The sequence below is a fragment of the Chelonia mydas genome, chromosome 8, assembly GCF_015237465.2.
Source record: "Chelonia mydas isolate rCheMyd1 chromosome 8, rCheMyd1.pri.v2, whole genome shotgun sequence".
Taxonomy (NCBI): domain Eukaryota; kingdom Metazoa; phylum Chordata; order Testudines; family Cheloniidae; genus Chelonia; species Chelonia mydas.
Genome location: NC_057854.1, coordinates 73,140,912 through 73,165,820, shown reverse-complemented (window position 1 = coordinate 73,165,820; position 24,909 = coordinate 73,140,912). Strand labels below are relative to the sequence as shown.

Sequence of the window (24,909 nt, the reverse complement as noted above, 5' to 3'; positions counted from 1 at the left end):
ACCAATAAGCGTAGGACCCACCAAGGCAGAGGAGGAACTTTGTCACATAAGGTAACTCCCTTCTCTTCGTGTGTCAGTATATTTATGCCTGCATCTGTAATTTTCACTTCATGCATCTGAAGAAGTGGGTTTTTTTACCCATGAAAGCTTATGCCCAAATAAATCCGTTAGTTTTTAGGGTGCCACCGAACTCCTCATTGTTTTTTTCGTCTATAAAATGACGCAGCTTATTAGTGGTAAACGGCAGACCCCAACAAACACTGTCATCAGGGACAAACAAGGCCACCTACTACCAGAAAAAGAACTAGAAATGCGCTGGACAGAGCATTTCAAAGAATTGCTGAACAGGGAGTCACCTAAAGAGGAAGCAAACATCCAAGAGGCAGAAGAAGATCTTGATATCAGCACAGACACCTCAACTAAGGAAGAGATCATTCAAGTCATCAAATCCTTAAAAAATGAGGGTGCTCCTGGCAAGGGTAACTTGAATGCAGAATTGTTCAAGGTAAATCCTGAGTTAGCAGCATCTATCCTGGCCCCTCTATTTACATCAGTCTGGAAAAGGGAAAAAGTGCCAGATGAGTGAACCAAAGAAAAGAACTATCAGTGATTGTAATAACTGGCATGGTATTAGATTTTTATCTGTGCCAAGTAAAGGATTGTGTAAGATCATAGTCCAGCATATATCAGAGGCAGTTGATAGCGTTCTCAGAAAAGAGCAAGCTAGTTTCAGAAAGGGCATGGATGCACAGACCAGATCTTGACTCTATGAAACATGACAGAACAGTGCTTAGAATGGCAACTCTACATACATTTCATAGACTTTGAGAAGGCTTTTGATAGCATTCACAGGACCAGCCTATGGCGCATTCTGCAGGCATATGGAATCCCTCTCCGTATAATCAACATAATCAAAAGCTTTTATTTCAGCTTTACATGCAGTGTTGATCACAGTGAGCTCAGTTTTGAAGTCAAAATAGGAGTATGTCAGGGATGTGTCATATCTGCAATCCTCTTCAACGTTGCCATCGACTGGGTAATGCAGTGTACAAACAGAAGACGTGCCAAGCGGCATTAAATGGATATCCTTCTCATCCCTTGAAGACCTGGACTTCGCAGATGATCTCGATCTCTGATCACATACCCAACTCTATATACAAGAAAAAACAACTCAACTTAATGCATTCAGCCAGCAAAATGAACTGAAAATCAACTGCAATAAGACAGATATAATGACCTTTTAATATTGCCTCACCATCACCAGTATGGATAGAGGATAATGTTCTCACCAATTAGAAACATTCACATGCTTGGGCAGTAACATCAGCCAGACGGTGGAACAAACGAGGATGTCCAGAACAAAATCAATAAAGCCAGGAACACCTTCAGGAGCTTAAATAAAGTCTGGAGAACATCAAAATACAACACCAAAATCAAACTCCAAGATTTATCAGAGCTGTGTACTTTCAATATTACTTTATAGTGCAGAATGAGACTGTATGACATGTCCAAACTGTCTTCATTCCATACAACCTGCCTCAGAAAAGTCCTCCGTATCTTTTGGCCCAGAACAATCTCAAACCAAGATCTATTGTCATAGTGCAGCCAAGAGGCTAGGAGGACTATCATTGCCAGGAGGCACTGGAAATGGATTGGCCATGGCTTCGGATGGAAACTGATTCCATCACCAGAGTAGCAATAATATGGACACCTGAAGGCAAGTGAAAACTAGGCTGCCTGAAAACAACATGGTGAAGAACTGTGGAAGCTGCACTGAAAAACCTGGGGCACAGCTGGGGAACCATTGAAAGACTTGACAGAAACAGACAGGAGTGGAGGAGCTTTGTCGCTTCCCTAGATGCCAGAGGTGTAATGGGAACATGAAGAAGAAGAAGAAGCTCTAGCTCTAGCTCTAGCCCATCAAACTGGGACTTGCACTTGTGAACTTTATCAGGTCTGCAAGAAATTTGGTGGGTAGAGCATAGATGGGAAGGAGTCACAAAGAAACCTAAGATTAGGTGCTGTCTGGAGGGTAATTTGATGAGCAGAGAGGGAGGTGGACTGGGTAGCAGAGCCAGAGAGGCAGCACTGGAGAGCAGGAGTACATGGTGGATGCTGATCTCTCTGTAAATTTATGGAATGAAAAGCAGATGGAGTTATGAAGAAAGTTGAATAACACTGTTTCTTTGTAATTTTTGAATCTCCAAAGTGGGCTGTCTCAGAGATGTTGTAATAATGCCAATTTCAAACTGAATGGATTTGGGGGAGGGAGGAGAGTTATTAATTATTTTATCCAAATAATTTTAATAGCAAATTCAGATGTCCTCTCAACTGTAATTGTGAAAAACTGGGAGATTAAATTTGCTCATTGAAATAAAGCAGAATTAACGTTCCTTTAAGTGAAAAGTTCAAAACAAGCTCAACTTCGGAGTCCATTACTGATACTCTGTAAGTGTGATATTTAATGGCTAAAATTTTCAAATTTGAGTGCCTAAATTTAAATTTAGGCATCTAAGTATATGACCTGAGTTTCAAGGTGCCTGTTGCCCACAGCTCAATTTGATGGGACTTCTGATGCTTACCCCCTCCAAATGTCATTTTTTTTAGGAATCTATGTATATGTACCCACTCAGGCCAGGATGTTCAAATCTTTGTGCCTTGCAAAACATTCTGCTTGTACAGTATGTGAATTTATCATAGAAAAAGTTTATATTTTCATTAGTTCTTTTTTCTTAACTTGCAGTTTACATTGCATCACTCTAAACGTCAAATGGCCAGTTCCTCCGCAAAGGAAGCTATGTATGCCTCTTGTTGTGAATCAAACAAATCCCTGATTGCAGACCTAAGGTACATTTTAAGGGTCCTGAACCATAACAAGACTTTGCCAGTAGCAATACCTCCTGAATACTATTCTAAAGGGAGAAAAATACTTTCAAAGAATACTTTCTCATAACATTTTATATCTTTTTCTTTGTGCTAGAATCAAACTGGCAACGAAAGAAGCAGAAATTCAGAAGCTTCAGGCAAATCTAACTGTCAGTAAAGTAGCTCAACATCTTTCTAATGATTATGAGGGACAAGAAAGTGGCAGATTACATGGCCTAGAAACAGAACCTGTAAAATTGATTGGAAATCAAACAGGTGAGCATGGTGAAAAATAGTGCACTTAAAAGCTATAAAATACCTTCTGACATAGTTAGTTATTTAAAAATGACTGCAGAATGCAAGTTAACATTTTTTGTGGGTTTTAATTTTGCTATTTTAATATTTTCTGTAACAAGATAACAGATGCCCTTATGGAGAGCAAGGTTTAGCTACCTTGGTGTTTATTATAGTTTTGAGGCTCAATGTGCATTTTAACTTTATTTATTATTATTATTATTATTATTATTTTATTATTATTATTTTTGGCTAATGGGCTCTCTCCCTTGCTTGCCCTGGCCCCAAACTCAAAATATATTACAAATGGAAAACGTAGGTTTCTCCCTTTTTTCTGTTACGATGGGGTCTCCAGTTATTCATTTTTTCTTTTGTTCTTTTTCTACCATCATTAGGGCTCTTCAGCTCTAGAAAAGTAGGGTTCTGATTGCCCTCAGTGCTGTGCTGTAAAATGACTTCAGGTGTACATTCAGAGCAGTGTATTTTGCTCCCAAAGCCTAAATGTAACCTCCACAACAAGCATTGACTTCTGAGGGCAAAATTTTCTGAGGTTACTCTTGAGCCCTGGAGATCATGTGGTAGTTTAACATGGTACTGTCAAACTAGTCCTTGTCTTCATCAGGCATGTCTTTTTTTTTTTTTTTTTTTTTTTATAACTTGATTATCTCTAATTTTAATTGTCATCTATAAATAAAACTTTTTAAAAAAAAAGAAGAGAGAAAATGTCAACAATTGGAACTCATCAGTAAACAGTTTGAAAAAGAGCGTCGAAGATTCACAAGAGAGATAGAAGAATTACGTGCTAAGCTGTCAAAAGCAGAAGAGGAGAATTCTTCTTTAAAGACCAGCATGGCCCAGAGAGCCGGTCAGTTTCAAATTATACAGGAAGAACTACTGGAGAAGGCTGCAAAAACTACTAACTTGCAGCGAGAAGTAAGTTGTTAGGAGGGCTGAAAAGTGTATAACCTTTGATCACTGAATTAAATGTAATAGTTGACATAGATTTTCCCCTTTTTTGAAAATTTTCATTGCCATGTTTGTTTTCTGATGCAAGACAATTTAGAGACAATATGAATTAGTAAATTTATTGGGGGTGCAGGAAAATCTGAAGATAAAACTCAGATCTTTGTATGTTAATAACATCAGAAATCCCAGGTTATAAAGCTGCAGTGTAAATTGTTGCTATTTAGATTGTCAGTGTGTGCCCTCTTGTGGTAGACATGTGTGAGAGAGAGAGAAACCTACTAGTGGATACCCAAATGCTGAGTATGTATTTAATGAGAAATATGCCATATATTTGCCAGAGACCAGAACTATTACTGGATAATCACAAGAGAAATTAAGGCAATGAAAGCTGTTACTCACCAATGGCATTAAATTGCATTAGCATTCAGATTCCTAACATGTATACACAGTTTCAGCATAATTTGTTTTATAATGGCTGTTTTAATGACCCTGTCAAGGTTCCTTCCCCATTCTGAACTCTAGGGTACAGATGTGGGGACCTGCATGAAAAACTCCCTAAGCTTATTTTTACCAGCTTAGAATAAAACTTCCCCAAGGTACAAACTATTTTACCTTTTGCCCTTGGACTTTATTGCTGCCACCACCAAGCGTCTAACAAGTATGTAATAGGGAAAGAGCCCGCTTGGAAATGTCTTTCCCCCCAAAATCCTCCCAAACCCTACACCCCCTTTCCTGAGGAAGGCTTGATAAAAATCCTCACCAAGAACACAGACCCAAACCCTTCGATCTTAAGAACAATGAAAAAACAATCAGGTTCTTAAAAGAAGAATTTTAACTGAAGAAAAAGTAAAAGAATCACCTCTGTAAAATCAGGATGGTAAATACCTTACAGGGTAATCAGATTCAAAACCTAGAGAATCCCTCTAGGCAAAACCTTAAGTTACAAAAAGACACAAAAGCAGGAATATACATTCCATTCAGCACAGCTTATTTTATCAGTATTTAAACAAAACCGAATCTAATGCATATCTAGCTAGATTACTTTTACTAAATTCTAAGACTCCATTCCTTTTCTGTTCCTGGCAAAACACGCAGACAGAGAGCGAGCCTTTGTTTCTCCCTCCCTCCAGCTTTGAAAGTATCTTGTCTCCTCATTGGTCATTTTGGTCAGGTGCCAGCAAGGTTATCCTAGCTTCTTAAGCCTTTACAGGTGAAAGGGTTTTTCCTCTGGCCAGAAGGGATTTTTAAAGGTGTTTACCCTTCCCTTTATATTTATGACAGACCCCAAATATTATAGCTTTCGAACATTTAACTCACTGTTGTGTCATTGTAATTTATGGTAAATTGCACACATTGAAGATAAATTGCCTTACAATTTCTTTTCTTTGTAACTAATAAAAAGTAATAGTTAATAACAAGTCAGTTTTCAAGAAAGCATTCACAAATAACTGAACAAACCTTAAATCAGTTGTCCTACATAATCTTTACCTACCATACTGCTCTTAGGAGGCTGTACTTACAGTACATAGGCACCATTACATCAACATCACAGTTAGAAAAATATATACATGCATAGGTCTTTATAATCTTACGTTTAGGAAAGAAAAATAGATCTCTTTTAATGGTTTATATTCTGTTTATTTTCAGATAACAAAGAAGTCCTCTCAGCTTTCAGTACTTGAAAAGCAGTTGGAAGAAAAGACAGTTGCTTATTCTGCTGCTGCTGTAAGATGTACTGAGCTGGATCAGGAGCTCATAGTAAGAAATTTTCATTGAGAAGTCATAATTGTGTAAAATCACACACATTTGGTGTGTTACTATATATTTTTAGTTATTGTGCTGGCATTATACATGTACAAACCAGATAGAGTGCAAGATCTCTTAGTACATATCACACAATTTTAATAACGCAAATAATCTTGCTTTAAATAGACTGTCCTGGCATTTTTTACCCTTAAACACCCATGAAAATTCTTAAATGGATATAAATAGTTTTCTTTATATTACATGTGGAATGAAATCCTGGACCCATTGAAGTCCATGTTGGTTTTGCCAATTACTTCAGTAGGGCCAGGATTTTACTCATATTTTTTTAAATCCAAGAAGCAGTTTTTTAATTGTGTTTTTTTTCTACAGTTTTTTGCAGTATAGGAAAATGTCAGTTAGAAATATTTAATGATTCAAAATCCAAATCTTTCCTGCATTGTTAAATTGAAAAGGATTTACAGTACAAAGTATTAAAATATTTTAGTTTTTATACTCTCTCTCAAGATTGCTCTCTTAACTTCTTTCATATTTAATATTCCCTGCAGTAAAATTACTTTATTTTCCTTTCATGGCCTCATGACATTTCCTGTAAGAGTAGGGGTTTGCCTTGGTGTCCTTGGCTAACATTTTCCTTCACTCACTACTGTGTGCCGTCATCTGTGCCAGCTGTCCATCTGGCAGCTGCCCTCCATGTCTGAGATGGATGCATTTCAGTGGTGCTCCATGTATATACTGTACTTTTGTAAAATGCTTTGAGATTTTATAGGGTGAAAGATGCTATATAAATATAAAACATTAATATTAAATTTCAGTTTTATCTGTTGTTCTTACGAGTCTGAGGCTTTCAAACTTCCTTACTGCTTACACAAAAAATAACTCATTACCTGATATCAAAAGATCTATATATTCCTATTAAGGATTTTAAAAAATATTTCCAGGAAAAGAATGGCCAGATTCGCAACTTGGAAGCAAATATCAATGAAGAACATGAGCAAGTAACTATAGCCTTTGAAAAAGCAAAGTTAATTCATCTTGAACAGCACAAAGAGATGGAGAAACAGATTGAAATAGTAAGAGATTGTGCACTAATGTGTGTGTCTTATATATCTGTTTTCTATGGAAATTAAATTTACATATCTTCATTCCTCAGTAATTCTGGGGTTAAAAAGTTCATGGTATCTCCTCTCTTTAGCATTCAGCATTATAAAGACTGTCCACCGGAGACTTGTGACTCTCTTCTTTGCCATATAGAAGTGAAAGTAAGACACCTCTATAACACCATCACCCCATTTCCCTGGACCCCACGAAGACCTCTCTCCAGGGTCCTTAAGGAGGGGAAAAGGTGGAGACTGACTTGAGCATCTCTCCTCTAGCCATGAGGAGAATCCCCAGCAAAAATAATACAGCCCCAGGCAGTATTTTCTTTTCCACGGAGACTCTCCCCATCACGGGTCCTGCGGGTCAGGGTGATCTTTGATAACGTTCCTCCAGTTTTTTTTAGAAACATTTAATAACTTTCAGATGACATTTTTTGAAACTGAAACCCTTACTGCTTGCAGTCATGGAAGATTTCATGTCATATTTTGCAAAAGTAGAGTTGTATGTCTTGTTGTCCTGACCAATTTCAGCATGCAGAGTAACTATATTCTGTCTATGTTCTCCTGTTGCTTTAATCAGTAATGTAATTTTTATACCTGTTCCTAGGTTGTACACTGTTTCTGATGGCATCAGTATGATCATTTTTGTGTTCACTCTAGGGGTGACTGCATTTTGGTGGTAAATGAACCCATAGGTGCAGATGTTTTTAAATCTCAAGAGGCTTGTATAAGAAACTACATGAAAACAATAAAAATGGGGTTTTTTTTGTGTATAGCTTCAGACTCAGCTGGCTATGAAACACCAGCAAATTAATGAGCTAGAGAAGACCATGTTTGTTTTACAAGAAGATATTCTATGTAAACAGCGTCACCTTGAATCATTGGATCGGCTGCTGATAGAAAGCAAAGAGGTAATATTGAGTATTAATTCTCTCTAAAAGCAAACTAAATGTTGATTGACTAATTTTTAGAGATGAAGGGCCAGGTTCTATCTTTTAATTTTGCTGGGTACAGGAAAGGTGGGGTTAGACAAAGGTGGTTTTTTGTTTTAATTTAAAGCCATCTTTGCCTGCTCCCTAATTCTGGCCTCTGTACCTGCTGCAACCTAGACCAGTCCCAGAGCTGCTCTAAATTGCCCTGACTTTAATGACCCTCCATGGCTCGTTATTCCAGCATAGAATAGCACTCTGGCCACACCCTGGGTTGCATCTCAATATGCCACTTCCACTAGGGACAGGGAAGGAGGCTAGCATAGAGCCTTACATCAGCTGTATGTCAGGTGAAGAACTATCCTATAATTAAGGCCCTATGTACCTTGTGATATTGCAGATTCTACAATATTGTGCAGTGGAAGCCTTTTTGACAGTGGGAGCCCTGGCCACCCCAGAGCTGAAAGCAGGAGCCCCTGCTGTCAGCCCAAGGTGGCTGCTGTCAGCCCCAGGCCCCTGCTCTCAGACCTAGGTGGCCAACAGCGGGAGTGCCCACTCTCAGCTAACTTGAAAATTGCAGAAAAGTAGTAATGGGCTTTATTACTGCAAATAATAAGGTCCATTATTACTTTTCTGCAATTTTCCATGGCTTGTCTGCAACTCGGCTGCAATTTTTTTTGACAATCATCCTGCAATTCAAGTAGGGCCTTACCTATACTAAGAATATTCCTCAGGAGCAGCCTACTCTTTATACCCCCTTTCTGCCACTGGAGAAATGTAAAGGGACCACAACATGACAGAATCAGGGCCAAATTCACTTAGAAGTAAAATGCATGCTAATACAATATAAAGATAAACATTTTTGTCACTAACCAAATTTTTTTTCCGTTTTCTAGTATGCTGGTTTCCAGTAGTATAACTTTTATATATGCAGTTATATTCACATCTTGTCTCCTTTGGTAAATCTATGCAAACAGGAAATGGAAAAGCAAAATATCAAGAAAGAAGAAGCTTTGAAAATGTTGCAAAGCCAATTAACAGAAGAAACAATCAAAGTAAGTATGATTTTTGTTGTTTTTGATTTAATACCTTTTTTCTTTTTTGAATTGCAATATTTATGTAGCTCTTTTCCATTCCCTCTGGATGAGACACCTCCAAGTTACTTATAGAGCTCATGTAAATATTCCAAAAGGTGTCATTACCTTCCAGTCCTTCTCTCATCCTTCATTTGAGAAAGAGTGAACGAAAGAGAAAAATTATAGTGAAACCTGCTTTAAGTGACTGCTGTATGTACCAACAAAGATCATTTGCCTTGCTAAGCTGTTCTCGTAGTACAAGTAGAGCAGGATTGGAATCACAACATTTGGAGATAGTTTGGGGAGTCTGTAAAGACAAGAGAGTGACGAATAAGTGTGTCCCCCCCCCCCCCCCAGGTTTCACTAAAGATGCAGTATTTATTTTAGGCTCAGTAGTAACTGTAAAAGTAAACTGACTTCTTCAACCTCTTTAGCGTGTTTACTCCTCCTATTGGTGTCCGTCTGGCAAGCCTCTTCAATGCAGTACTGGCAACAGTAGTTTTACCAAGCAATGCCATCTTGTGCTATAATACCATCTGAATTCATAACCTAATATTGGTTTGGATGAGAAGCCAACCAGTATCATCTAGGAGCTGTAAGGAGTGGTGTTGGTGGTTCAGTAGGTGGCTTGCTTCCATCTGAGTTTGTACTGAACCAGTGGTCTGTTATAGGGTACTGCTGCCAGTGATGTTTATCAGGTGAAATATAAAATGAAAGTCCCTGACTACTTCTAATCAGAGAAAACTTGAATTTTTTTTTTTTTTTTAAGGGAGGGGAAAAATAGTATGTGTGTGTTAACCTTATGGTCTAGTAAAATTCTAGTGTGGAAAACTGCAGACTGCCTATCTAAATTTTCCACGTCTGTTGCAATTTGATATAGAAATCGTCGCTTCCTACCCACAGCTGTTTAATGTTACAATTGCTGCATTTCACCCAAGAGATAGTTGCGCTTCAGTTGGGGGAGAGGTCCCTAGTTATTGTTGTATATAAATTGTATATCTGTCTAAGTTTGTGATTTCAGGGTGGAAGTCCAAATTAGTAGTAGTATAAATGTAAGATACATTTTGTTAAATTGTTGTTGTCATCGTCATGCTATGCTGTTTTATGTTTACCTTGTCCTTTCCCTCCTGATGAAACTCAGGAACTGCAGTCTCAATGAAGAAAATAAAAGTGGATCTGCTATTTTGTAATAGCACAATAAAATGTTTTGGTTTTAGATATTAATCTACTTTTTCGAATGTTGACTTGTCATAATTTACTAAGAATGTATCATTCTCAATCTTATGAAGGTAATCCCATACATAAAGCTGGCATTTTATAGCCTTTTTATCACTTTCTCTGTAAATGATGTGCAAGTGGATAGCTGACTCAGAATTGTGAATATATATATCTATCTATAGAGTCCTTAAGCTGTAACTGCTGACAGGTATTGTAATGTCTTTGCATAATTGATGATTTTTCATGATTTAAACAAAAGCATACATTTCATAAGTTTTTATATGACTATTTTTCATTATTTAAATGTTAGTAAATTTCAGAGAAATTTTTGTTTTTTTGTTTTGTTTTTGTTTTATATCCATCTTTGTAGTTATATCACTCAAAATGGCTGAATTAACAAACCGGTTTTAATGAATTATTTTAGACTTCTTGATCAATTCTGAACAACTAGTCATTACTTATTTTAAATGGTCTCTTGCACCTAACTAGGTCAGACAACTAGAGTCAGCACTAGGCATTTGTAAGGAAGAACTTAGATTGTATCTGAGTCAATTAGAAGAAAATAAGGAGTCATTTGAAAAGCAGTTAAAGAAGAAGTCTGAAGAGGTAAACTTTAATTTTTGTCAATTTAGTTTTTCTCTGTTACAGAGAATATGAAATATTATTATGAAATATTAGAATTTGTGTCTAAAAGAAGGATATAGTAGGCAAGGAGAAAGGTGAACAACAATTTAGCAGTAGGGATTGTGAAAAGGGGGCAAATTTTTGTGACCAAGAGGGAGAAGCAAATGAGAGTGGGTGTGGTAGGTGGAAAGTAGTAGTATCCAATATAAGGGAGTTGTTAATAGAGCCAGAGAAGCAGGATCAGGAGGAAAGATACATTCAGTTATGGAATGACTGAGATTGAGAGGGTTATAGTAGTTGTGTGAATGTTTATCTAATCAAAAAGAAGTTAGTAAGGTGACTTGATTATAGTATAGGAGTACCTTCATTTGGGGGGCGGGGAGGGACAGGTACTAAATGGCCCTTGAATTTTGTGGTGAAAAGCATAACAAGAACCAGTCGTTGGAAATTAAAGCCAGACATATTCAAATTAGAAATAAAGCATAAAATATTACCAGTGAGTGATTAATTATTGGATCAAACTGCCAAGAGAAGTGATGGATTTCCCCATCTCTTGGATGCCTTTCTGGAAGATACGCTTTAGCTAAAAACAAGTTATTTGGCTGAGTACAAGAATAACTGGATGACATCTTATGGCTTGTGATACACAGGATGTCAGACCAGATGATCTACTCATCCCTTCTGCCCTTAAAATCTATAACTGGTATTTAGAGATGGGGAGACTGGATAGTCGGGCAAGGTTAAAGGTAAAGATCGGTAATCATGGCCAAGATATTCATAAGTGACTGGTGATAATGGGTGCCTCCATTTTTGGGTGTGCAACTTGAGATGCTTTAAAGAGGCATGACTTTTCAGAAAATGTTGAGCGTCTACCCCCTGAAAATTAGGCTCCTTCAACGTGTCTCAAGTTAGGTACCGAAAGTCACTAATCGTTGAAAATCTTGGCTCATTTGCGTATAGGTAGTAATTGGAAGAGAGGGGAACAGATGGAGGTTACAAAAATAGAGAAGAGGAGAGGAACCAGGACAGAATGTGGAGGGGAGAATGAGCCGCTGAAGGAGTAGGATAGAAAGAGAACCAGGAACGAAAAAAATTGCAAAGCCAAGAGAGGATAGGAAGCTGAGGAAGAGTGATCGACTGTTAATTTTACATTACCTCTTTTTATATAGGAAAGATAACCTATAGATAAGACCCTGTGTAAATCACTTTTTTTTTTTTAATTGACAGCAGTGTCACGGGTAAGTGTTTTGAATTTCATGGGATGTGTATAGCTGCCAAGCCTCCTCCTATCCCTGAAAATTGCTGCGTTTTTTTCCCAGCAGCAAAGAGGAAGAAGTGGCCATCTCAGCTTCCACTTCCCTGCTAAGGCTGCAGCTGCTTGTGGAGGGTTAGCAGGCTGGGAGGTGGCAGGGCCTATTGTTCCGAGTAGGAGGGGTGGTAAGCCAGAGGGTATTGGGGGTGTCTCATCGGATGGTGCCAGACATCTGGCCCAGTGTGGCCCAGGACAGGGATTTTAAACCTGGCTCACGCTGCACTCAGCTCTCACCTCTCACCCAGACTGCTGCTGCTGCTTCCTGACTAGCAGGTGGGGAGAAAGGGACAGGATGGACAAAGTGCACTTATTAGGAGTCTTGGATTCCCTTTCCCCCCACCCTCCCCGGCCCAATAGTCCCCAGCAGGTCCAGGGGAAACACTGTAGGGCTGGCTGGTGAGGAGCTGAGAGCAGGATCCACTGCTTGGCACACAAGCAGGTGTGTGAGAGGGCCATGTCCTGGTGGAGGGATTGGAGTGCAGGGATCAGGATGTGAAGGATCTGATCTGTTCTCCCACCCTGATCCCACACATGTGCCCATGCTCCAAGCAACAGATACCAGTCTCAGCTCCTTGCCAGCCAGTGCTAGTGTCTCCCTGTTATTCCTCATAGTAGAGTTGAGAGCCTTTTTTTATATGTTTGTTTTTGCATTATGGGTCTGATCATCCTCTCATGAAGAACAATATGATGACCGACTTAAATGGAAGCAAGATAAGGCATAAATATCTTTGTTTCATTCTAAAGAAAATCAATGTATTTTTCAGGTGCACCGGTTACAAAAAGAAATAAAACTAAGAAATCATAATCTTCAGGACACCACTGAACAAAATGTCCTCCTACAGCAAACTCTGCAGCAGCAGCAGCAAATGTTACAACAGGAGACCATTAGAAATGGAGAGCTAGAGGATAGCCAAATTAAGCTTGAAAAACAGGTAAAGTACATTCATAATGAGAAGAATTGAATTAAATAGGTAAGCATAAATATTTAAATGTATTTATATGGCATTGCAATATCTGTCTATTTGATAGCTTACTTTGTTTATAATCTTTTAATTATCAGATGTAATTGACATAATTATTATAGTAGCCTGAGTGAATAAGAGGTTCTGAGTGTCTGAGATGCTACTTAATTTCAGGTGGAGTTGTGGATGCTCAGTACTTTGAAAATCAGGCTGTAGGTGTATAATTAAAAATCAATACATCATAATAAGAAATTTTGGGTCTAGTTACTTTTGTAGCACTTATTAAACTGATAAGAAATAATTTATTCTCTAAAAGTATCTTTGCAGATTTCTATTTGATTTTAATGGGCAATTTTAGGATCTAACCAAAGAAATGAAATATTTTTAACCTTTCATATGTGATTTTTTTTCAAGAGGGATATTTTATTCTTTTATATATATATTTTAACAGTATAGCTATTAAATACCCTATTAAATACAACTTTAAATAGGTATCAAAACTGGAGCAAGAGCTTCAAAAACAGAAAGAAAACTCAGAAGAAGAGTTGAGAAAGGCAGAAGGGAAGCTCCTTATAGCCTCTCAGGAAGTAGATTTAAAAAGACAGAAGGTGGTTGAACTTACTAGCACAACTGGGTATGTGTAGAACATCTAAAAAAATTTTTTTTCCCCATTTTGGTGTATTCTGAAGATCCAATATTGTAAAACTACTAAAAAATTGTATTACAAAATGTGATGCTTTTCTTGAAAGGAGTATGTTTGTTTTACAGGTATATGTAGCTTTAGAATACTTTGGTCCTGATTCTGCAAGGTACTTGAGTATGTGCCTATTTGTAAACATGTTAATAATCCCATATACCTTATTGAATTCAGGCCTTTATTTCTAGCTTAAGGACACTTCTATTTTTTGTTAATTTACACACAGATATCCAGGCTTAGTCCTTCTATATGCCTCTATTCAGGAAAGCATCCTTATTCAGGAAGAGTGCATAAACACACTAATTTCAGTTTCATGCCTAAAGTTAAGCATGTTCCTAAGTGCTTTCATGAAACTGGGACTTGAGTTGGTTTAAAAAATAAATGTTGATGGTTTTGCTCTGGGGGTTGACCACTCTCCATGCCGAAAATACTCTTGTCAACATCAGAGAAGCAGAAAAGCCTTCTAAATAATTTAAGGATTTTTAAAATCTATTTCTTTCCATTTGTACAGTTTAAAAAGTGCGCTATCCAAAAAAATAGTTTTTACAAAAATTAATATCCGTGTCCCTTAAAATGTGGCGTTTTTCTGAATAATGTCTGTGAAAAGGCATCAGTAGGTTCCCCACTTACTATTTTTCTTTGATTCCATACCAATGTGCTCAATTTAGAAATACAAGTAAAAGGATGAAATAATAAAATGAACTCGTTCATTTTCTTTTGGGGAAACGATACAGAACTGTTACCTGAAATGCAGTTAAAATAATACAGTATGTTAAATTGATTTGTTTAACATAGTACTGTTGAAATGGTATCCAACTCGTAGAGAGTTGATTAGCTGAAGCCTTTGTATAAATTTCTCTGCTTGTGTTCATTGCATACACAAAGCATTGACTCAGGTATGAAGATAGCAATCTGTCCAGGGTAACTGGCCCTTTCTAGGGAAGATGGGCTCAGCTTCATCTCTGGGTAATCAGCTACCTTCCAACTGAGGCTTTGGGGTAACGGGTCAGGTGATAGTCTGAAGAGCATCTGCGCCTTATAAAGGCAGCCAGAGCTCAGTTGAGCTGGTGAACTGCAGGTTGGTTCCTATAGGAGGAGCAGGGGAAAGAGCCCAGCTATTAGGTGACTCCTAGGCTTATGGCCTAGTGAGTGAGAACTGCAGGGAGCAAGAAGACTCCTGTAGGAGTCTCTGGGGTAGAGCAAGGACCTGGAGGGGCACAAAGAGGTGAGGGAAATTGTTGTCTTTATTATTCCAATTGTGATTTGTTCATTCTGTTTCCTTTTGTGTTTTGTTCAGGCAGATTAAGCTGGAGATGGATCAGTGCAAGGATGAGCTAATTGGTATGGAGAAAGAACTAGTGCATTTAAGACGAGATGGTGAAACTAAAACAGTGCGGTTAAGTCACTTAGAAATGACTTTGGAGCAGACTCAGTCAGAACTAAATAAAAAAACACAACAAGGTAGATAATTTACTATGTGTTTAAAAAAAAAAAAATCTTTAAGGCTCATTTTCTTATGCTTTATGTAGCTTCTCTCCCCCTCCATTTATTTTGCAGTTAGTTGCGAGGGACTCTCTACATATGACTATTTTAACTTTTCATAATCTTGCAATTTGAAAAGATCTGGGTAGTAGAATGTTATATGGGCTTCTTCATTTTAGGTGGCCTCTATATATTCCCACTTGTGAGGTGTGCCTTTCCCCCATGGAGCCTCAGATACACTGAGAATCAGTGTCACCAATTATCAGGCTATCATGGCCTAATATCAGCTTCAAATTCTTTCTCATTCCAATAAAGAAATTCCATCATGGACATGAAGATGATGAACAACTACATCAGAAAATTCAAATTCCTACCGTATCCCTGTAAGACTGGCTCAGGTCTCTTGTCACAATCTCGGTCCAATCTCATTCTCTGATGGACACCAGTTTCTTATAATTGTATCCAACTGCTGAATCCCACGTGCTTCTATGCCCCCTTCATCTGAGTAATGACTGATCACTGCTTGTAGTTCTGGGTCTCAAGGGCAGTCCCAGGTGCATACCCATGACTGACATGCTTCTTGGGCAGTGGTACCCTGCACTCTGGCTAGACCCTGTAACCAATGCTGCAGCCCTGCTGAGCCCCCATTTGCTTAGACATGTTCTCCCCTAGAGTTCAGTTGCCTGTGGGACCTCTAGTTTCCTAGTTACACCCTTCAGGGACAACATGGTAGTAAAGCAAGGCACACAGACTAAACAATGGAATTTTTATCAACAAACACTTTGCTCTTAAAAAAGGACAAGAGGGCTATAGATAGATGAAAAACAAGAAACACTTAAACACAATCCCTCTCAGTTGATTTCACCACCCCTGTAAGTCCTGGGTGTGGTCTGAGTCCTTAGGCCAGGCAGCCCTTCTTGGCTTGGCTATCTTGCTTCTGGATTTCCTTAAAGAATGATCACTTCTTAAAACTGACTGTGTCCCCTGAGTGCTCATGTACTGCAAGCTTGGGATGGGGAGACTCCAACTCCCACCCTCATCAGCTTTTGTGTAAAGAGAGAGTCTAAATCAATGGTCCTGTTGGTAGAAAACCCATTTTTCCATTAGGAAAGAGCCGTTCAATGTCAATGGCACTTGACCGCTCTGCCACAGCTTCTCAGCCATCGTCTGTCCACTAGGTATCCAATCTCAGCTACAAAATGGATGCTTTAGTCCACAGTGAAGGTTACACTCATAAACGGCATTCACAAAACAGAGTGGGGTTCATAAAGTATGTGTATTTTTTGTGTGGGAGAAAATCACTACCAATGCAAAGTCTCATCTTTAGGCTTCTATACAACATTGATAGGGTTAACTAAGACATTCAGGGAGGCACCTAAACTGTTTGTAGCCATTGAGGATCAGTGTGAAGGGAATGCCATTTCCACTTAGTACCTGTCAAAATGGATTAGATTATGTACCAAGATGTGTTGGGCTAGAGGACATAATACCACCTTATCAGAGTGAATCTTAATAGCCTGCTTCTGTAATATTGTCATCATAGAAATCTGCAGGAAATTTTGTTGACGCATTTGTGCTGCACTGCATACTCAGCAGCTTGGTATTTAGATCAGATACATACTTTGGGAGGGTAATTCTGGAGCTCCTGCTTAATTAGAACTTCTGAGCCTGCCTTACTAAACTCCCACATTTAGGAATATGCAGAGGCCAACTCCAAAGAAAGGTAGATTTCTTGCAGTGACATTCAAAACAAGAACCAGTTAATATGGGTCCCACTATAGGGGCGTATGAGCCTTATGTACACAAGCGCAGAATCTTTTGAATAGAATGTCCACTACGGCCATCCATGCATCCTATTTCTTCTCATGTCAGGGCATAAAGGGCAGTGCAGCTGTGACCCTCCCTCAGGCCTGGTCTACACTACACAGTTAGGTTGACGTAAGGCAGCTTATGTAGAGCTAATTATGTCAGTATCTACACTACAGCCTTGCTCCCACCGATGTAAGTGCCCTACTACACCAACATAATAACTCCACCTCCACAAGAGGCATCGGGCTTATGTTGGTGAAGTTAGGGCAACACAGAATCTGTGTAGATGCTGTGTTCCTTACATCAGTTATTGGCGGTCTTGTCAATTCAAAAAGGCCAAGCTGCCCCGCATATCCCTGCCTGTGGCATCAAGATGGAACATTGAGTCTGCTCTTCTGTTTCAAATGCAATCTTTTTCTGAAGAAATCCTCTTCACCCTATTAAAAATTTTCTCATTTTAATTGGAGAGTCTGTCCCCTCCACCCCAAAAAGAAGAGAGAGATGGAGGGGAGACCCTCACATATTTCCTTGAACAGTGGAGCAAAGCGCTTAGTTAGTAATGGCAGACTCTAAGCCCACAGGGTTTATACCCTGTCCTTTGTGTGATGGTCTTATGCCTTTAATTGATGGGCACAACAGATCTCTTTTCTGCCTCAGGGAAGGACATATCCCCAATCGATATTCTTGGAGCATTCCTTTGAAGATAGCATCTGATCCCAGAGAAGAGAGAGCCTTCAAGCTGGAGTCAAGGAGGCTATCTTTAATAACTGTCCTGTAACTGGGTAACAAGGCACCATATCTCTGGTTCTACCAGGGAGAAGAGGCCTAAAAAATGCCAGCGTCATTGGCACTGGTGTAGGCATTCTCTCTGCCAACCTCATCAGCACCAATGACCTCAGTGCAAGCACCGACCCCAGGACAGAGAAACCTTATGCCATCCACTTTGGATGCCAAAAGACATACCTGCATCAAGTGTAAACGCAGCTCAGAGCAGAAAATGCGCCCGTTCCTCAAGGAGGACTTGAAGTCTTTTCCCTCCTTGACATCAAGAAATCTTTTATGCTCTTTTACAGGAGCACAATGAGCCACAGGGCACACGTGGCCCCCAAAGCCCCAGAATGTTTCTATTGAAAACATTCCATATTTGCACACAAGATGTGCACTGACAGTGGGATTCACACTTACTACAACATCTCTGTCTGTAGAATAACCGTTCTTTCTTTGAGTGTTGCCTCTTCATTTCCCCACTATTCACCTACTTTCACTTCTTCCTCAGAATTCAACTCTCTTAAAGACCAAGTTAGCAAAAAGAAGTGAGGAGGTTGGGGAGTGCACAACCTTCATAACATCACAGAGGGATTGGTCATGCAGTCTTGAATGGGACTCCGCTTTTCTAGAATGTCCTCAAAGCTCAGTGACGTTGGGGGTGGGTGCATACTGCAAGTATTAACATATAGAGGTGACACTTAAAGAACCAATTACTGGTGAGTACCCTTTCTTTTCAATTTCTATTCACATAACAGTGAGTGATCTGGAAGATAAACTGCTTCAGAGTGAGACTGAGCAAAAGGATGCTTTACACAGAATAGAAGAGCTAGAGGCTGAACTACAAAATGCCCATGGAGAATTAAAAATCACTTTGAGACAATTACAGGAACTGCGAGATGTGCTACAGAATGCACAATCCTCTCTGGAGGAGAAGTATGCTGCTATCAAGGATCTAACAGACGAACTTAGGTGAGCTAACTCCTATTCAGGTCTTGAAGACTTAATCCCAGTGATTTTTTTTGTTTTATTTTAGGAACAGTGAAGCATGCCTCTTGGTTTTGATGGTGCTTTCCATCTTTTAGCAGTCCCCTATAATCTGATGGATGGATATATATATCCAAGGACCATGAATTTTATATATATAAAATTCATGGTCCTTGGATAACTCACTGAAGTAGCTCTTCAGTTTATTTTTAGTTTCTAAAAATGAAAATACTAAGATTAAAGTATTTTTTGGGAATGCCTTAAAAATAACAATAATAAAAAAAAGTTAATATTTTGCCCAAGTCCAAAGCTGTTAAATGACAGTAAAAACAATGACGGTCTTGTACAATACAACTGTTTAACCTTTACTATAGCAAATTAATGAAACTTTCAGTATACACTTTTTATTGCAATGTAGTTCTGAAATAATTTTAATAGAAAAGTTAGTGGGAAATCTCCATTCTGAAGATGGTCATGAAAAGCATTCAGGTTTTTTTGCTCAGTTCAAAGTTTACCTATATTTTAAAATAATTAAGCTTGTAATAAAGAACAGAGGCCAACATTTGCAAATGTATGTGCTTAAAGTTACACACCTAAATCCACATTTTAAGCACCTAAAACATAAGTGGCCATATTTTCAGAGGTGCTAAGTAGCCAAAGCATCCACAGAAGTAGGTGCCCAGCATTCTGAAAATCAGGCCACTTAAGTTTTAGGTGCTTAAATGCAGAATTAGTTACCTAACTTTAGATAACCCAGTTGCAAAATTTTGACTGGCATGGTGTATATTCAAAGAGAACTTAATTCAGTTTGCTCAGTCAAGCACTCTGAATGCTTCTATAGCTAAGAAGTGTGTCACACCATGAGTACACTATAAAATAAATTTAAGTTTTAAATTGACAGCTGTAATTTAAAATTCCTGGTTGAGAAAGGGTCTGCCTGGGAGTTGCTTTGTTGATATAGAAGGTGACACTTACAGCAGCACTACTCTGTCTGTCCATCTATGGCCCTGTCATTTATGTCCTAAAGGAGGCAATGGCATGGGGGAGAAAACCACAGAGTGCAGCATGCCACCACTATCAGGAGGAGAGAACAGAGGGACCCAGTGACATCAGACTTCTATCTTCCATCTCTGGTGCTTAGGCAAAGCCACTAGGGACTAGAGGAAGGAGGGGAAGGAGTCCTTTCATTTCCTGAGATACCTACTCTTTCCATCTGTTTATCTATCACAGTTGTGGCTTGTAAAGGCTTTACCTAATTGTTTTCCATGTAAACGTGCTTTTCCACTCCCCCCCCCCCCCCCAATTGGACCATTTGCTGCTGCATGCTCCATCCTTTTCCTTATCTCCTCTCCACCGACCCATACAAACCATATGAAAACAGGAATGGAGCATGCAACAGCACCTGACACCAGTTTGGGGACAAGGAGGCTGGTAAGTAAAGCCTGAAGAAGCTACTATTAGGGCAGGCAACAGGGACAAGCAGGGGCCTCAAGAGATAAGGAAGCTCCAGATAAGGCAGTGGTGGAATCACTCTCTTTTTTCAAGTATCCATGTATCACACCCACTTTCAGATTTCTCCCCTCCAAGATGTACAGTCAGAAGAAGGGATGCGCTATGTCATCAGAGCAGCACCAAGGCAGAAACTGTTCAACCAGGAAGTTGGGTTTGAGAATGCTAAGTATGATCAAAATTAAATTAACAAACATTTTTAAAAGAAAAAACATTTGGAGTTTTAGACTATAACATCTATCAGATTTATGAAAACTTGATTTTTTTGGAATCTGGGAAGGGAGCTGGTGAGATCTAGCTTTATAAAGGAGAGAGAACATCTATGTTGTTTTTATATGGAAATTGCAGGTATTGTAAGGATGAAATTGAGGACAAAAAGCAAGAACTTCTTGACATGGATCAGGCATTGAAAGAAAGGAACTGGGAACTGAAACAAAGAGCAGCTCAGGTTAGAGCTTTCTAAGCATATTACCAGAATATCCTATGGAGTGTTTATTTAAAGTATAACAAGTCCAGCGTTTACTAATGCTCTAATGATCATTAAGACCGCTTGGTACATTTCAAGAAAAGGACTTTTTCAATACAGTTCATTTATCCTAGCTGCATATTGTGTTCCAGTTCAAGTGATTCTATGTCTGTTTGCCTACCATTGAGGCATTTGTAAAGAGTATGTCTAAATTTTTTCTGTGTATCTTTGTGAGGCTTCAACCTAGTGCTGACCAAGCTGATGGACTCTATTAGAGCCTCTGGAGGAATTTTCTCTCTGTCACCTGCCCCAAAGACTGTTTATCATGTCCATTAGATCAGCTAAAATGGTCTGTGAGCTTCAAGCTTAAATGGCTTGACCTTCCTCACCCAACTTGATATGAGAATAAGGTGTGTCAAGGTTCCTTCCCCACTCTGAACTCCTAGGGTACAGATGTGGGGACCTGCATGAAAAACCCCCTAAGCTTATTTTTACCAGCTTAGGTTAAAACTTCCCCAAGGTACAAACTATTTTACCTTTTGTCCTTGGACTTTATTGCTGCTACCACTAAGCGTCTAACAAATATAACAGGGAAAGAGCCCACTTGGAAATGTCTTTCTCCCCAAAATCCCCCCAAGCCCTACACCCCCTTTCCTGGGGAAGGCTTAATTAAAAAATCCTCACCAATTTGCATAGGTGAACACAGACCCAAACCCTTGGATTTTAGAACAATGAAAAAACAATCAGGTTCTTTAAAAGAAGAATTTTAATTGAAGAAAAAGTAAAAGAATCACCTCTGTAAAATCAGGATGGTAAATACCTTACAGGGTAATCAGATTCAAAACCTAGAGAATCCCTCTAGGCAAAACCTTAAGTTACAAAAAGACACAAAAAGAGGAATATACATTCCATTCAGCACAGCTTATTTTATCAGCCATTTAAACAAAACAGAATCTAACACATATCTAACTAGATTGCTTATTAACCCTTTACAGGAGTTCTGACCTGCATTCCTGCTCTGATCCCGGCAAAAGACAACACAGACAGAGAGAACCCTTTGTCCGTCGTCCCCCCCCCCCCCCCCAGCTTTGAAAGTATCTTGTCTCCTCATTGGTCATTTTGGTCAGGTGTCAGCAAGGTTCTCTTAGCTTCTTAACCCTTTACAGGTGAAAGGGTTTTTCCTCTGGCCAGGAGCGATTTAAAGGTGTTTACCCTTCCCTTTATTTTTATGACAAGGTGGTATTGTATACTCCTCCCAAATTCATTCCTAAAATGGTCACTTTCCTCAAGCTACGCCCATTACCAGGGGATGGTCAGGTGACACACTTTGGGTGCCAAGAGGGCCCATAACTACTACTTTAATAGAACAAAACCCTTCTGTAAATCCCCAAGACTTTTCTTCATTTATAGTAATAACCTTATGGCACAGGCAACTTCCTGTCAGAATTTGATAAACTGGATGAAGACCTGCATTGAAAAATGCTATCAATTGACCGGTATCCCTGTCCTCAGTATCTGAGCACATTTGACTAGATCAGGGGTTCCCAAACTTGGTTTGCAGCTTGTTCAGGGTAAGCCCCTGGTGGGCCGTGAGATGCTGAGTGTCCGCAGGTACAGCTGCTTGCAGCTCCCAGTGGCCGTGGTTTGCTGTTCCCGGCCAATGGAGCTGTGGGCCATTTTTTGCTTTAGTGCATTATGTAGGCACATTGTCAATATAGATCCTCATTCTTGGAGTCTACTCCAGGGGTGGCCAACCTGCGGCTCTTCAGAAGTTAATAAGCAGCTCCTTGTATAGGCATAGACTATGGAGCTGGAGCTAGAAGCACCAACTTTCCAATGTGCTGGGGGGTGCCCACTGCTCAAACCCTGGCTCTGCCACAGGCCTCGGCTCCTGCCCCCACTCCACCCCTTCCCACCCCCTCCTCTCAGCCTGCTATGACCTCGCTCCCCCGCCCCCCCCCCCGCCCCCCCCCCCCCAACCTCCTGCATACCACGAAACAGCTGATCGGGAGGTGCGGGGGGCACTGATTGGCAGGGCTGCTGGTGGGCAGAAGGTGCTGGGAGAGGAGGGAGATGATGGTGGGCTGGTGACGTATTAGTGTGACTCTTTAGCAGTGTACATTGGTAAATTCTGGCTCCTTCTCAGGTTGGCCACCCTGATCTACTCAAATAACTCAGTGTAAAGCTGAGTAACCATTCTGTCTTGTGCTCTCTGCGTTGAGGTATGGACAAGATGTGTGAAATTATGGAATTAGAATTGTTTTTCCCTTCTCTTTATTTACTTGGCCTCTAAGAATAGATTTCTAAATGCCAGATCTCTAATCCATTCTTAGATCCGTTTCACTGATTACACTTGGGACCACATTCTTAGGGTGAAAAGGGATTAGTTTCATTAGGTGTGTTGAATTCTTTTATATTCCATAAAAGAATGTTTCTAAATTTCTAAATACTATTTCAAAACAGTGTTGTTGTTTTTTCTCTTTCTTTCTTATATTTAGGTTACCCAGTTGGATATGACTATTCGTGAACACAGGGGAGAAATGGAACAAAAAATAATTAGATTAGAAGGTAGTTTGGAGAAAACAGAGTTAGAAATTAAAGAACGCAATAAACAGGTATTTTTATTAATGATTTTAAAATAAAATCTGGCTAGCATGGGAGAATGAATAACCTAGTATCTGCATGAGATTGGGGAATGGATGCAAGCAAGAGCTGGCCTAGGATAAGACCAAAATGATATTAATAGTTTGGAGGTTTCTTTGTTTTTTGGGTGTGTTTTTTTAACCAGAGAAATTATTTAGAGTTCACCAATTAAAAAAAAATAATTGTGCTATGTTACTTCCTAAAATATACACCTTAAATCATTCTTTAAAATAGGATAATATGTTGGTAAAATATCATCAATTGGTAAGGAAACTCAAAGGCAGATGTAGTATCTGAACTACTTCTAATTTTTGAATTTGTCAGGATTTCATGGTGTACCGTAAGGGGTGGGGGTGGGGGGGGAAGCTGTTCTTCTGACTTTAAATGTTTTTTGTATTTAGATTGAGAGCTTAGATTGCAAGCTACAGCATTCTAAAGATGAGATTCGTGAAAAAGAGTTCGAACTGCTCCAGAGAGATCAAGAAATAAATCAACTAAAAAAGGAAATTGAAAGAAAACAACATAGAATAACAGATATTGAAAAAGTAAGTTGTTTTCTTGGATAAATGTGTTTTTTCCAATTATTAGTTTATTAACTGAACATTCTTTGTCTTCAGTCTAATGACTTGTTTAGTTTACTAAGTAATAAACAACGGAAGAAAATTATCTTCTCATTTAATGTAATGCTTTCAAGAAAGTATGTTTTTTCTAATGAAATTACTTGCTGGAGTTCTTGGTTGAAGTTTATTGTATTTTCATTATTGGATTGTCATGGCGTTGGTGTAACCAGTTGTTTAGAAATAGTTGTGTATAGATCTTCCCAGTCTCCTGTGACGGGTTGGATCACCTCGGAGCCACCTGATGTGCCAAGACTACTTCTGCCCCTGCTTTTGTGTCCAGTCAGCGTAGGACTTCAGTGCCCTGCCTGGTTTGAGCCAGACCCACTTGCCTGTTGCAAACCCAGACCCAGGTCTGAACCACGTCCCCTAACAGCTGTAGGCTTAACTGAAAGCAGCTTACAGAAGTGTTCCTATCCTTGGCATCCAGATGCCCAACTCCCAATGGGGCCCAAACCCTGAATAAATCTGTTTTACCCTGTATAAAGCTTATACAGGGTAAACTAATAAATTGTTCACCCTCTATAACAGTGACAGAGAGAGAGATGCACAGCTGTTTGCCACCCCCCCCCCCCCCCAAGTATTAATACATACTCTGGGTTAATTATAAGTAAAAAGTGAGTTTTATTAAATACGGAAAGTAGGATTTAAGTGTTTCCAAGTAGTAACAGAGAGAACGAAGTGAATTACCAAGCAAAATAAAATAAAACCCACAAGTCTATGTCTAATAAAAGTGAATACAGACAAAACCTCACCAGTTCCAGTAACCTTCCTTTTACAGACTAATCTCCTTCTAGTCCAGGTCCAGCAATCACTCACACCCC

The 24,909-nt window shown here is 39.3% G+C and overlaps 1 protein-coding gene and 1 long non-coding RNA gene across 27 annotated transcripts in view; one reads left to right on the top strand and one right to left on the bottom strand.

Moving 5' to 3' along the window:
• Positions 1 to 24,909, top strand: part of CCDC18 (coiled-coil domain containing 18) — a 76,157-nt gene that overhangs the window by 21,870 nt on the left and 29,378 nt on the right. For 20 of the 25 annotated variants that reach the window (XM_043521497.1, XM_043521496.1, XM_037906631.2 and 17 more), the window contains 15 exons: positions 2,744 to 2,847; positions 2,981 to 3,141; positions 3,872 to 4,092; positions 5,773 to 5,883; positions 6,831 to 6,962; positions 7,766 to 7,900; positions 8,896 to 8,973; positions 10,702 to 10,818; positions 12,913 to 13,080; positions 13,602 to 13,744; positions 15,105 to 15,268; positions 18,622 to 18,835; positions 20,708 to 20,807; positions 23,324 to 23,440; positions 23,870 to 24,013. In XM_043521497.1, the coding sequence (XP_043377432.1) occupies positions 2,744 to 2,847; positions 2,981 to 3,141; positions 3,872 to 4,092; positions 5,773 to 5,883; positions 6,831 to 6,962; positions 7,766 to 7,900; positions 8,896 to 8,973; positions 10,702 to 10,818; positions 12,913 to 13,080; positions 13,602 to 13,744; positions 15,105 to 15,268; positions 18,622 to 18,835; positions 20,708 to 20,807; positions 23,324 to 23,440; positions 23,870 to 24,013 (2,109 nt within the window). The remainder of the gene's footprint in view (positions 1 to 2,743; positions 2,848 to 2,980; positions 3,142 to 3,871; positions 4,093 to 5,772; positions 5,884 to 6,830; positions 6,963 to 7,765; positions 7,901 to 8,895; positions 8,974 to 10,701; positions 10,819 to 12,912; positions 13,081 to 13,601; positions 13,745 to 15,104; positions 15,269 to 18,621; positions 18,836 to 20,707; positions 20,808 to 23,323; positions 23,441 to 23,869; positions 24,014 to 24,909) is intronic. The other 5 variants (XM_043521498.1, XM_043521502.1, XM_037906628.2 and 2 more) reach the window with 2 other exon arrangements.
• On the bottom strand, positions 908 to 24,897 carry LOC119566920. Of its 2 annotated transcripts, XR_006283496.1 has the most exons (5): positions 24,841 to 24,897; positions 9,008 to 9,140; positions 8,792 to 8,883; positions 1,238 to 1,404; positions 908 to 1,150 (listed from the first exon to the last, which is right to left on the bottom strand). It is a non-coding gene; the product is annotated as an uncharacterized LOC119566920 (long non-coding RNA). The 2 variants fall into 2 exon arrangements; XR_005226481.2 differs by lacking the exon at positions 24,841 to 24,897 and having other exon boundaries at positions 9,008 to 9,290.